A 14273-nucleotide genomic window follows, 5' to 3' on the forward strand; every position below is an offset into this window, starting at 1 on the left:
GTTCAATGCCCATTACTAGAGAATGAGGAGGAGAAAGACAGGCCAGGTGGCACATGCCTATAGTCCCACTTACTCAAGAGGCTGAGGCAGGAGGATCGAAATTCAAAGCCAGTCTGAGCAACTTAGAGAGGTTATAAGCAATTTAGTGAGACGCTGTCTCAAAATTTTAAAAAAGGACTAGGGATGTGGCTCAGTGGTTGAACACCCCTGGCTTCAATCCCTGGTACAATGAAGGAAAAAAAAAAAAAAAGAAAGAAAAGAAGGCTGGGGGTTGTGGTTCAGAGGAAGAGCTCTTGCCTAGCATGCGTGAGGCACTGGGTTCGATCCTTAGCACCACATAAAAGTAAAATAAAGGTATTGTGTCTACCTATCACTAAAAAATAAATGTTATAAAAAAGAGGAAGAAGATATTGAGGACTGGGATATAGCTCAGTGGTAAGAGTAACATGTATAAAAGTCCTGGGTCCATTCCCCAGCATGAAAGAAATAGGAAAGAATGGAAGAAAGATGATATTGAACTTATCAGTTAAAATAATTTTCTTGACTCCTATAGTGAAAGAATTAAAACCAAGAATCAATAAATGGGATGGAATCAAACTAAGAAGTTTCTTCTCAGCAAAAGAAACAATCTGTGAGGTGAATAGAGAGCCCACAGAATGGGAGCAAATTTTTACCCCTCACACATCAGATAGAGCACTAATCTCTAGGGTATATAAAGAACCCAAAAAGCTAAACACTGAAAAAACAAGTAACCCAATCAATAAATGGGCCAAGGACCTGAACAGACACTTCTCAGAAGAGGATGTACAATCAATCAACAAATATATGAAAAAATGCTCATCATCTCTAGCAATCAGAGAAATGCAAATCAAAACCACTCTAAGAGTTCATCTCACTCCAGTCAGAATGGTAGCTGTTATGAAGACAAACAACAATAAATGTTGGCAAGAATGTGGGAGGAAAGGCACACTCATACCCTGCTGGTGGGACTGCAAATTGGTGCAGCCAATATGGAAAGCAGCATGGAGATTGCTTGGAAATCTGGGAATGGAACCACCATTTGACCCAGCTATTCCTCTCCTCTGACTATACCCAAAGGACTTAAAAACAGCATTCTACAGGGACACAGCCACATCAATGTTTATAGCAGCACAATTCACAATAGCTAAACTGTGGGGTCAACCTAGATGCCCTTCAGTGGATGAATGGATAAAAAAAATGTGGCATATATACACAATGGAATTTTACTCAGCCTTAAAAAAGAACAAAACCATGACATTTGCAGGTAAATGGATGGCGTTGGAAAAGATAATGCTAAGTGAAGTTAGCCAATCCCAAAAGACCAAATGCCAAATGTTTTCTCTGATATAAGGAGGCTGACTCATAGTGGGGTAGGGAGGGAGAGCATGGGAGGATTAGATGAATTCTGGATAGGGAAGAGGGGTGGGAGGGAAAGGGAGGGGGCAGGGGATTAGCAAGGATGGTGGAATGTGATGGACATCGTTATCCAAAGTACATGTATGAAGACTTTATATACAAACAGATATGAAAAATTGTAGTATATATGTGTATTAAGAATTGTAATGATAAAAAAACCAAAGTACATGTATAAAGGCATGAATTCCTTTTAAAATGTCCTGTTTGTTCACAATTGTAGCATGTTTTTGACCTGGCATCTAAAGCCTGTTGTACTGCAGCTGCCAAGACTTGCTCTTGTTCATTAATGTCTCTACATAATTTATGTGTTTAAGTCTTTATGTTTCCATGGTCTAATGGCCTCCTTGCACCAATGATTTGCTTGCTCATAAGCCACTTGTTTTATTAATGGCATTGCTTGTTCTGAATCCCCAAAAACTCTGGTAGCTATTTGAATAAGCCTATCTACAAATTCAGTGTAAGGTTCATTAGGTCCTTGTATTATCTTATGATAATTGACCTTGTAAATCTCCATGTCCTTGTAAAGTCTTCCAAGCCCTAACTGCATCTGCAGCAATTTGTGCGTATACGCCAGGATCATATCTAATTTGTCGCTGCTGATCCTCAAAAGGTCCCTTTCCTAACAACATATCTAGATTTCTGAGGATAACCGGCTGCTGCATTTCGCCTAGCCGTCTCCTTGCAAAATTCCTCATTGGCAACCTTCCATAACAGGTATTGTCCTCCATTTAGCACAGCTTTACACATACTAGTCCAATCTGCTGGCGTCATGTTCAAGTTGGTAATGGATTCGACCAAGCTTACAGTGAAGGGTGCTTGAGGACCATAGGTTGTTACAGCCTCTTTTAGCTGCTTCACTGTTTTGAAATCTAAAACATGGTGATTTCGCTGCCCTCCTGCCGCCTCAAATACAGGGCATGCTAATCTTTGAGGTCCTGTCTCAGGATCCCATCTATCAACTATGGGGGTTGAGGGCCACTCAGCATATGTTGTCTCCATAGGTGGAGCTGTTGGTTGGACACTTATGCCCTCTGGTGATAGAAAGGTGTTAGTAGCAACCTCCCGCTGTAACTTCTCTCCGGATAGACCCTCCTTCTCTAAACTTTTTTCCCCTGTCTGACTAACACAAGAGACTTCCTCTTTTACTTGATTTAAAATGTCTTCTCCTAGACTAAGCAAACAAGATTATACCAACGTCCATAATGGTAATGTGCCAACTGGCAGAGTTCCTGGGCTTTCCTTTTGTATCTTTTTAAAATATTCACCATGATGGTTCCATTGTGATATATTTAAGAACCCCTCTTTAATGAACCATGGGCTACACCTTTGTATCTATCGTCTTAACGTATGCCTTAACTGTTCTTGATTTTACTGAGATGCCTCCTTCCTCTAGCACTTTACTTAACGCCCTTTCGGTTTGGTTCTTATTAATTTTTAATTCCATATTTCCGTGACGAAGATACCCTTCACTAAGATAATGCAAAACAAAACCAAGACAAAATGAAACAAAAATGCAACAAAAATTCATTAGATCAGCCTTTCTATCCTCCTGAAATGTCCATCCGTCCTTTCTCCCTATCTGTTCCTCAGACGCAAATAGTTTTTCCTCAGTGGTGAGCGGTTTTTCTTCGGTCCCACCCATCTCCAGGGACTGGCAACTTAAAACAAACGTGAAACAAAATGAAAGAAGAATCTTTAAATGGTTACCCATCCTCTCGCACTGCCCTCAGGAGCGAGCAGTTTACCTTATCACTTACCCTCAGGCGTTCCCCGCACGGGCCACCAAATGCCTCAGTCTGGCTGGGCACAAAATAACGGAGCCGCCACGAGGCACTTGTAGGTTCAAAACAGGAACTCCTTTATTGCCCGAACTCCCGCCACCCACGGGGCCCTTCCAGGAACCACCAACCGGAAATCCCTCCTCCGGAACTTCCCCAACCAACTGGAACTCCCCAGGAATCCCAGTGATAACTCCAAAGTAGCTGGCAGGGGTCTATATACAACTAAATACGCAGATTAACTTAACCATTATCATCTCAATGGCTCGCTGGGGTCACCTCTCAACCACTCCCTCTGGCAAAATGCTAGGCGTCATTCCGACTTGACTGTGGCCCTCAACATACTAAATATACAAAGATGAAAAATTGTGCTCTATATGTGTAATAAGAATTGTAATGCATTCTACTGCTGTCATGTATTTAAAAAAAATAAAATCAATAAAAGATTTAAAAAATAATGATTTTCTTTACAATAGCTTTTGAAAGTTTTTCATATTATCCTTCGAAATAATCAGAGCCACAATGGGTATGGAAAAAAAGCAAATACATCAAATTGGTATTTATTCTTTTTCTGAACCTTAGAATTTTAGACTCAGGGCAAAGATAAACATTTGTTGTAATCGAATGACATATGTTGACTAAATGGAATTTCTTAAGCCAACATTTTTATGCTTTAAAGTTGAAAATTTTTTTTTCGCTTTCTAATTTAATAATAAGTAGTGTCATGGATGACGCAAGTCTTTGTTAGTATTGCTCATTTACCGAGCAACTGAATTACGTTTACTCATTAACACTAATTTAAAATCATGACAATATCACAAATCTGTCACAAGTGACCTGTTGAAGGCATCTGGATTTTTACAACTCTCAGGATCAACATGAAATTTCCAATCCCCAAAGATCCCCAAAACATTGCCAAGATAACACTCCTTCCCTGAACATAATGGCAGTACTCAGAATAGGGACATGTCTGACTGCTCCTAAAGGGACACTGTGCTCAGAGTAACTATGCCAGTGAGCACTGTGGGAGCCTGCCATCCCTCCGAACATTCTCCATGAGGGATACGCAAAAATACAAAAGAGCCTTTCATCAGAGTGTCTGGGCACTACCAGTTTCTGGTCCCCTTTTCCTCTCTGGAGGTGTCTAGAGAACTTCTGCAGCCTCCTCACCAGCAGAAATCAGTGCACGACAATAAAGGTGACCAGAAGACAGACAGACCTACTCTTCGGCTGGAGATTAGCAAAACTAATTTCTAGAGGGATGCCCGTGACAACGTGCCTGGAACCTTGTACCTGATGGAGCACCCCTGCTTTTGGATGCTGGAGCTAACATCCATCGCAATGACAAAAGGTCAACAGAAAGGACAGGGTAGAGAAGCGAAGGTAGGGAAGCCATTTTTAAATGACGTAGTCAACATTAGATGGATAACGACATTAACCAGTTCTCAGAGCCTCCAAGCGGCAGACTGGCTGGGAAGTGGGAGCAGCAGCAGTGAGCTTATGAAGGTGTTCACTCCCCGCTCCAGGCTCTGTTCAGTGTCACCTGCTCGATGTGACCATCTGATCCTGTGCAGAAGGGCAGCTCATCCCCAGGCCCTTGTACCTTATCCTGACTTTGCTGTTCTCTCCATAGCATGGGTTGCCCTGCTATGGATGCCACCATTGTGCCCCCGCCTCCCAAAATCATATCGAAGCCCTAGTTCCCAACATGATGGTAGGTGAAGACGGAGCCTTTGGAAATTAGGTCCCCATGACGGGATTAGTGCCTTCTAAGACACAAGAGTTCACACTTTTTCTCCCACATGAGGATACAAGAAGGCCATCTGTCGAAACCCAGAAAAGAGCCCTCACCAGAACCTCACCATGCTGGCACCTGATCTCAGAATTCCCAGCCTCCAGAACTGTAGGAAATAAATTCATGTTGTCTAAGGCATCTAGTCTATGGTGTTTTGTTAGAGCAAGAAATCTAATTAAGACACCTTCTATCTGGGGCTGTGTGGCTCAGTGGTAGAACACTTATCCAGCATGCACAAGCAAGCCCAAAACAACCAACCAAAAAACTCCTAATACTGTATGTAATCTATTTATTTTACATACTGTCTTTCTACCCCCTGCACTGCCATCCCACCCAACCAGTGTTAGGTTGACTGAGGGCAGTGATTTTTGTCTGACTACTCATTCCAGTAGTCTCAACATGTAGAACTATGTAAGCCTAGTACTTAAGAGCCACTTATTATTTTTTAAATGAATTGGAACTAACAGAGCATGACATGGAAACGTACTTAAGCACAGTAGCAGAAAAGAACATTTGCGGACTTATGTGACAAAAAGCATAGCGATTGTGAACGTTGTCATTTGTCATTAGACATCACCTGCTCCCTGTGAAGGACAATCTAAGGCTTAGCAATATAAGCTTTCATCTAGAGAGTAATTTTAAAAAAAGATTTTTTTTAGTTGTAGATGAACACAATACATTTATTTATTTATTTATTTAATGTGGTACTGAGGATCCAGGGTCATTCTACCACCGAGCTACATCCCCAGCTCACTTCCCCCCTTGTTTTGAGACAGGGTCTAGCTAAGTTGCTGAGGCTAGCTTTGAACTTGCAATCCTCCTGCCTCAGCCTCCCTGTCACTGAGATTAGAGGCATTGGCCACGAGCCCTGGTTAGAGGGTAAATAGTAGTGACATATTTTAACACGATCACAAATGCAGAAAAATAAACAAACATATATTGAGTACACATATGCACGGTCATAAAAAGTCTGAAAAGATGGCACACGAGTTCCTTGTTAGTGGGGGCTTTGCTGACTAAGTGCAGCCTGTGGTGGGGAAACAACGCAGCAATCCCACAACTAAATCCTTGTGCAGAAAAACCCTGCCCCAGCATTTCTTTCCTCACATCATCTCTGACGTTTTTCCTGGCTTACTTTCACAACTTGGTGAAATGACCACCAAATGGAAAAGAATTTGATAGGAGATGAAAAAAGAGAAAAATGCCTGTGTCCGCAATTCTAAGATTTTGACCATGTTTCTCACCCCCAAAACAAAACTGTTTGGATCAGAAAGAATCCAGACTCTTCGTTGCTGACACCAGCACGAGGAAGAACAAAGAAAGACAGAAGAGAAAAGCGAGAAGGGAAGGGAGTTGGCCAAACTAACTTGTCAGGTAGAGAACATGGCTGGGGAACAGAAACCAAGAGCCCTCTGAAAAATGAAATTCTAACATGTGATTTGTGGGTAAGTAGAAGTATATTTGATTACATGTACTCTGTCCACACACACACACACACACATTCAGTTGTAGATGAACACAATTGATTGATTGATTTTTATGTAGTGCTGTGAATCAAACCCAGGGCTTCACATCTGCGAGGCAAGCGCTCTACCATTGAGCTACAGCCCCAACCTCCTATCTTTTTTTTTTTTTTTTGGCAGCTTGGGCATTGAACTCAGGGGCACTTTACCACAGAGCTATGTCCCTAAGCGTTTTTTTTCATTTTGAGACAGAGTCTTGCTACATTGCCCAGGCTGGCCTTGAACTTGGGATCCTCCTGCCTCAGCTTCCTGGAGGAGCTGGGATTGCTGGTGTGCACCACAGCACCTGGCTTCAATCCCATTCCTACAGTCTAGTTTTATGACATTTCTCTTTGTTGCCCCTTTGGGTAAATGTATTTATTACTACGCTTACATTTTTGTTCTTGGGCCAATGACAAGGGTGTGGGCAAGCAAAAATCACCATCTCTGGAGATAAAAAAAAATCTTTTGGTACATTTATAAAAAGGAAATCTTGAACCATTAAGATTATTTATAATTCATATATTACCCTCTACCTGCCAGAGCAGGTGACACCCAGCGTGCAAGGCACAGGTGAAAGCATGCTTAGAGAAACAGGTATTTGTAGTTATTTTAGGTGATGAGCCTGCTAGCATTCACCTGTAATTTAATTTGCATTGTTACCGAGGAACAACTAGAAGAAAGAAAAGAGGACAATCTTAAGTGAAATTAAAACAGGGTGACCCACTTCCAGTTAAATCAAGTCTCTATCCCAGATGGGCCATTTTGTAAATTAGAAGGCTGGATGCATTCTCTTTCCTGATAGTGTATGAGTGTGTGTGTGTGTGTGTGTGTGTGTGTGTGTGTGTGTGTGTGCGCGCGCTTGCGCGCGCGCGCGCTTGTGTGTAGGGGGCGGGGCATCTAATAAAGAGCTGTCTACTTTAACTTGTCTCCAGGCAAAGATGTACCCAACTTCCCAAGTCACTCCCTTTAATTTCCAGGGTCCAATGTATGATGTGCTGCCTTTTTCCATATCACGGTTGATTTTTGAGCTGAGCTCCAACTTCTCTCCATAATACCTACACCTGTGTCCCCAATGTCTCTCTTCAGTGTAGCGAGGTCATCGTTGGCCATTGCCTTCTTTATAGAAAGCCTCACCTCTGGCTTCAGGTCTTAAGCTTTGATTTGGGTTTTCCAACTTTCAGAGGCTGCTTCTGTGTGATGGAGTGTTAAGTGGTTGGGCTGATTGACCCTTTCGGTACCCTGGGACAATCAAGATGAGTGGGGTCTCTTCTCCCTCCATCAATCATCCTGTCAAGTCTCTCTCCCCTTGCTTTCCTTGTGGGTGACATAAAGAGGCTGAACATTCTTGGACCGAAAGAAAGGCAGCGGTGCTCAGTGGTGGGGACAGACTCTGGGGATGGGGAGAGGCTGACAAGAAGCGGGCAGAGAAATTTATTTATCATCAGAACTTCAAGAGACACAAGCCTAAGTGGCAGTAAACCCCTTTTGGCCACTGGAGTATAGGAAGTACATTATTTACTTCTGTTGTTGGCTACAATGTTTCCTTCAATTAATAGGTTTTCAAGAAAAATAATAAAAAGCACTTAGTGGAAAAATGGAGGCTATTGAGACTATGAAGGCAGAGAGGGTCACGGAGAAGGGATGTGAGATTAGTAGGAAAAAAACAGCAACCCCTGGTTTTTCAATGATGCTATTTGACTACTTAACTCATTTTTTTTTCTCACTTTCTAGTCTTAATCTAAAACTCCAAATTTAAGAAGAAACCTAATTGGTTAAATTCAGACAATCTGCACAATAGAAATATTAAAAAAAAAACAACACATTTGACAGCAAATTGTACTCTGACACTGAAACACTTGTATAAGCAATAGAGACACAGATGGCAACAGAGAATTGAAAAAAGAAAGAAAGCTGTTACAGTTGTGTGCAAATTGTCATTTTGTCACAACGTGGAAGTCATTCACTCACATTTTTTGAGGGAAAAAAAAGACAAACTAAGAAGGGGCTGGGGGGTGTAGCTCGGTGGTACTGCGCTTGCCTAGCACGCACAAGGTCCTGGGTTCCAACCCCCCTGGAAGGAAAAAACCCTAAGATAGTAAATAATTTGGCAGTAAATGCTTTCAAGTTTGGAAGTATTTCTCTTCTGTATATCCCAATAATACCTATAAATATTTGCTTAAAGTGTTAGTTTTATCAGAGAGAATGAAAAGGGGTATGAGAGAATCTTAAAAATTAAACTTTGGTAAATTTTAAAAATTGCTACATATTTGGGATTTTTCTTATTTTTTTTTCTTTTTCTTTTTTTTTTCCTTGTGCAGAAACCTGGGAATAAACAGGATTTTTCCTATTTAATGAAGATAAAAATAAAAGAAGGTCAAAAGCTTAGAGAAATTAAAGCCTAAAGTTATCCGGATGAAGACCATTTTCATTTCTTAGTAAAGACAAAGAATGAGTGTTTTGACTTTCACAAATCACAAAGTCTACTAATCTTTTGTTATCCTCTAAATCTTAACAATTAAGTCATCTCAGGATTGGAACATTAACTATGGTGAAAATGTGTAGATTTTATTCCCCCTTTTTAGACAAACGTGTGGGTTAAATATGCTGCATTCACATATTCTGAAAGCACATTCTATCTGAGAATTTTTTTACATTCAGCCGAGTTTTAACCTTTGCAATGCAAATCACTTGGGTCTTTCTAGGAGAAATTGGAAAGAAATGCTTAGTGGTTCAGGAAGGGCTACCAACTGAGATCTTGGCATAAGAAAGCGGCTTTCTCCTACCACAGTGCACATGAAACTTCTCATTGTGTGCTTGCTGGGGAGGGGCCTGCATTATTTAACATCACAGTGGATTAGGAACAGTGCCAATAAAGCATCTGCCCCCCCAATTAATGAAAGCCCCCCAAAATTCACCCTAGGCAAAATGAATCCTAATACTATTTGAGAAATCAGTTTAAAGATCTGAGCAAACAAATGGCTCTTCTTACATACTGTAGGTTTTTAAGAAGCCTCCGATTGATTCACAAGGAATAAAACTGCTGTAATATGATCCAAGCTGAAGAAACGAACTGATAATTATTTATATACCTCATCCTGAGTCTATATGTTCTTTAAAGCTAGGACATTGAAATGATCTTTTCTTCAGACAAAAATATTTTCTCTTTTGATTCTGAATGCATTGATTAACATTCAATTTTTAGCTTTCAATAGCCTTTCTGCATGCTCTTCTATCTCCTACAAGAAGAACTAATGACAGGGTGGGGCATTCTTGTAGAAAAAGCTCTGACACAAAAATATTACCCACAGTTTAAGGAAGTGAAACCTAAGGGCCAAACCAAAGATTTTTTTTTTTTTTTTCCCTGCTCAGTGTATTGCTACCATTGAGCTCCACCCAGATTTGATTGTACTTCCAAGGCAGGAAAAAAAAAATTGTCTGAAAGAAAGAAATCGTCTGCTGTGTATTTTTGTTTGTTCGTTCTCAGTGGCATTCAGAATTCAGAGGGTCGAGTCGTGCATTTTGAATGAATGGGTTTCCAATGGTAACTGGGAGCCATGGAACTCAACCCCAGGGTTCTCTTAATAGTGGGCAGGGTGGGGGGGAGGGTGCATCCCACGTTCTCCTCCACCCTGGGGTATAGAGGAAGGAATCCTGCAAATTAAATATTTCATCTCGACAGAAAGATACAGGGATTTTTTTTTTTTTACTTAAAACAAACCAAGACAACATTCAAATAAAGACCAGGAAAAAAAAATAAAGATAAAACCTAGCCAATTCACATAGAACTTGATGGAAAAAAAATCTTGCATAACTTTGCCCCCATAACTGGTTAATGTGATGCCTTTGTTTAAGCAAACAGTGGATCTCTAAAGAGTTACGGAGCATGCAGCACCACTAGCAGAAAGGGGTGGGGGTGAGGAAGCCAGATACAAGAGAGAGCAAGAGAAATCAGTTATCAACCTGGCACAGCACGAAGCAACCCGGACCTCTGAACCTACCCATTTCTGCAGACAGATTAATCAGGCAAAGAGGAATTAAATCCTCCCGAGTCTGTCGCTGGAGCTCCGCGGCAATCCAAAAGAACAAAGCCCATTTCTGCTACCATCTCAAGTCTGGAAGCACCATGCAAAGAGACTGGTTAAAATTCCCTACCATGCAGTGCAGCCATCATCAGAAGCCCAGCATATCTTCTGCTCTAGGGAGGGATGCGCCAGCTCAGGAACAGGACAGAGGAGGAGGAAAATGGAGGAAACGAGAGGAGGCTCAGCCAAGTCGGCGGGACTGTTTCTGGGTCATTAACAAGTGGGAGACCCCCTTCGGCACTCAGACCAATCAATCTTTATCTTATAGGACATCTTTTCTCTCGGCGCCGGTGGAAAGGACTGCAGCAAGCCCTGCAAGGGATTGTGGGATAGGGATGCAGCAGCGAGCTGCGCCGAGATTCGCGGGCGGCTGCTGCGCCTCTGAGTCAGCAGTCAGCTGCTCGCGCGCCGGCTCGGCCGCCGGGCTCCATCCCCCGAACGGGGCTGCGGGATGCACGCGGGGAGGAGAGGCGACCGCGCACGTCGCCTGCGCAACGCGGCCAGGATTGGTACCCGAGCGTGACAGATCAGAGAGAAGATGTGCTGCCACGCAGGGAGAAGAGACTCGAGGGGAAAAACCAAGTATCGGGAAGTTCAGATTTAGAGGAGTGTTTGGGGTGCGTGTGAGAGCACCCGCTAACCTTGGTTGGTCAAAAAAAAAAGGGGGGTGGGGGGGGTGGGGGAGAAGTAAGAAAGAAGAAGAAAAAGAACCCATTGCCTTAGATGTTTCAAGTAACTTTTGAAAAAGCAAAAAAAAAAAAAAAAAAAAGGTCCAGTTTCACAAACCTTTACCAAGCTCCCCATTGCAAAAACAAACAAACAAACAAACAAACAAACAAAAAAACAGTTCTCTGCTTTTTTCTCATTCAGAGAAAAGGCTTATGGTGCGTTTATCTGATTGAGGAGACAGCAGACCCTCTTTTCTGATGCTGAAGTTTTCTGTTGAAGGTTAAGAAACTTAACAAACTACATATGCACACAATCTAATTTCTTACCAACTTCTTAAATTTATTTTAAGAATATTAATAGTATGAAAGTGGTCAACAAATAGGTATAGAGAATGATTAGGAGAGCTGAGGATGTGGCTCAGCACTTGCCTGGCATGTAGGCATGGGTTCAATCTCCAAAAACAGGAAAAGTGATAGAGCCTCACATTACAAATAATACTTTCGAATTAAAAAAAACCTTACATATGGGAATGGAATTCACAATCACTCTTTTTTTCAACTCCTTTTTAATACAGAACACTGTATCTTTTTCAGTTATCAAAGTGATCACTAATCATTTTTATTTCAATAAGACTACATATTTGATCTGCATGTTTGATTACATTAATATTTATTACATTGTTTCCATTAATATTTATTATATTCTTTCTGTGTAGTCAAGCATTGCATTGAGCCCTCACAGGGGCCTTGGCTTCGGAGAGCAGTTACCCTTGGTGGTAGCAGAGGTCCAGGAGATCACAGAGAACCCAGTGAAGTCCTGGAAATGCATGGACACGTGAATTTTGGCACACAGTCTTCCAAAGCATAGGTGACCATCTGCTACAGAGTTTCGTGTGTTTAAACAGCTTCTTTGAGATGTAAATTTATTCTCCTGTATAAAATATACGGTTCAGTGGCTTCTAGTACTTTCACAGAAGTGGGCAACTATTACCACTGTTAACTTTAGAACATTTTCATCACCTCAAAATAGAACAACAACAACGTTATACCCTCTAGTTGTCAGGCCCTAACTTCCCTTCTCACCTCCCATATGCCTAAATACTCACCAATCTACTTTCTGACTATATATTTCTACTTTCTATGGGACTCTGCCATACAAGTAAATATATGTCACATAAATGAAATCATCTGTGTGATCTTATGTGTCTGGCTCTGTCTTTCAAAGTTTGTCCATGTTGTAGCATCTATTACTATTTCATTCCTTTTCATGGCCATTGTCCTCTGTGTGCATATAGCACACCCTATTTATCCATTCTCATTATTTGATGGACATTTGGGTTTTTCCACTTTTTGGCTATTATGAATAAGGCTGCTGTAAACATTTGTATGTGAGATTTTGTGTGGACCTATGCCCTACTTCAGAAGCCTATAGTTTAATGAGGATCAATTCCTGAAACTCCAGGCAGGCTGTCCCACCCCACAGTGTCCTCTTCCTAGAACAAGTCCTCACAAAGGTGTCTGGCCTGCTGTGGAGGGAGTCCTCACCTCTTTTCACTCTGCTACTGAGCCCATCCCAAATCCAAATGCATTAAATGCTGGCCCCTCCCCTAGCACATCCTTTCTTCCTTCTCTCCCTCCTTCTCTGTCTCCATGCAACCCAGATTCTTAAGGTTATATATATGGATTGGGTCTCTGTTCGCAGAAGATGGAGAAGTGGGAGAGATCCTGGTCTTGCGGCTGAGCTTAGAGTCAGAGAAGGTGCACTTATTCAATCATTCATTCCAATGAACACTTACTGAACATGAAGTATGTTTCAGGTATTGATTAGGCACTGAGGACACAGAGAAGAATTTAATGAATTCTGAGCCTTTGGCAAGGTCACAGTCCAGTTTGGAAGATGGATTAATAAGCAGGCCATTGTGATGTGGGGTGGCAAGTGCTTGACAACGAGAGGAACTGTGTGCTCTGGGTGCCCACAGGAGGGATATGATTTGCAAGAGCATTTCAGGCACAGAGCACAGCACAAGTAAAGACTTGGAGGTGCAGGCCTGTAATACCAGAGACTCCGAAAGCTGAGGCAGGGGGATCACAAGTCAAAGCCAGCCTCAGCAACTTGGCAAGGCCCGAGGCAACTCAATGAGACCCTGTCTCTAAATAAAATACAAAAAAGGGCTGGGGATGTGGCTCAGTGGTTAAGCACCCCTGAGTTCAATCCCCAGTACCAAATAATAATAATTATAATAATAATAATAACAACAACAATAAGAGTAATAGCTAAGTATGACTGGAATCTGGGTAAGGGTATGACAAATGGGGATCATATTTCTTTTCAATCTTTTGCTTGGAATTAGAAACACCTCTTCCTTAGAAATAGCATTACATAGGATAGTGGGGTTCCAAACACCTTCACCACTATGGTTTAATTACTATATGGGTAAAATGGGGTTTGAGGGCCAGGCTGGAACCTAACAAATACACATAACATTGCTGATTATAGAAAAATGCAGCCTTATTTTTAGTTCATGCTATGGCAGTGAGCACAAGTGCTTAGAAGTTGGGGCTTGGGTTGCCAAAGGATATATTAGCAGTCCACGGTATCTTCGCCTTGGCACTCCCTAGTGACGGGTAGAGGTGATAGTGGCCTTTGATCTTTTTCTTTCTGGGTTAGAGTTTGCCTGGATTGAGATTTCCAGCAACCAGATGTGGGGCCTCAAGGGCAGAGAGGTGGGGCTGAGTATGTCAAGTCAGTGGTAGAGCATGTGCTTAGCATTCACAAAGACATGAGTTTGATCAGCAACACACACACACACACACACACACACCAGAAAAGAGCCCAAGATCCTGGAGATTAAGGTTGCTGCACACCTTACTGACTCCTTGGAGAGATCTTTCCCCTTGTCACTGTTTCTGTCCAGTTGAAGGGACATTAGCATTAATTGTCAACAGCCAGTTTGACTGTGGTGTGCATTTGCATCTCTGATGTGCATTTGTGACTAATAAGGTTGGGC

The 14273-nt window shown here is 41.9% G+C and overlaps 1 protein-coding gene across 7 annotated transcripts in view; it reads right to left on the reverse strand.

Annotated features, from left to right (window-relative positions):
- TRIM2 (tripartite motif containing 2) overlaps positions 1-14273 on the reverse strand; it is a 109013-nt gene that overhangs the window by 59013 nt on the left and 35727 nt on the right. For 2 of the 7 annotated variants that reach the window (XM_081303630.1, XM_081303629.1), the window contains exon 1: positions 10668-10977. The exons of the other annotated variants lie outside the window; for them this stretch is intronic. In XM_081303630.1, the coding sequence (XP_081159756.1) occupies positions 10668-10670 (3 nt within the window). In that variant the 5' untranslated portion in view covers positions 10671-10977. Of the gene's footprint in view, positions 1-10667; positions 10978-14273 lie in introns of those variants that run through there. 7 annotated transcript variants of the gene reach the window in all.

This window comes from Spermophilus citellus (assembly GCF_964194105.1).
Source record: "Spermophilus citellus genome assembly, chromosome: 8".
Classification (NCBI taxonomy): Eukaryota; Metazoa; Chordata; class Mammalia; order Rodentia; family Sciuridae; genus Spermophilus; species Spermophilus citellus.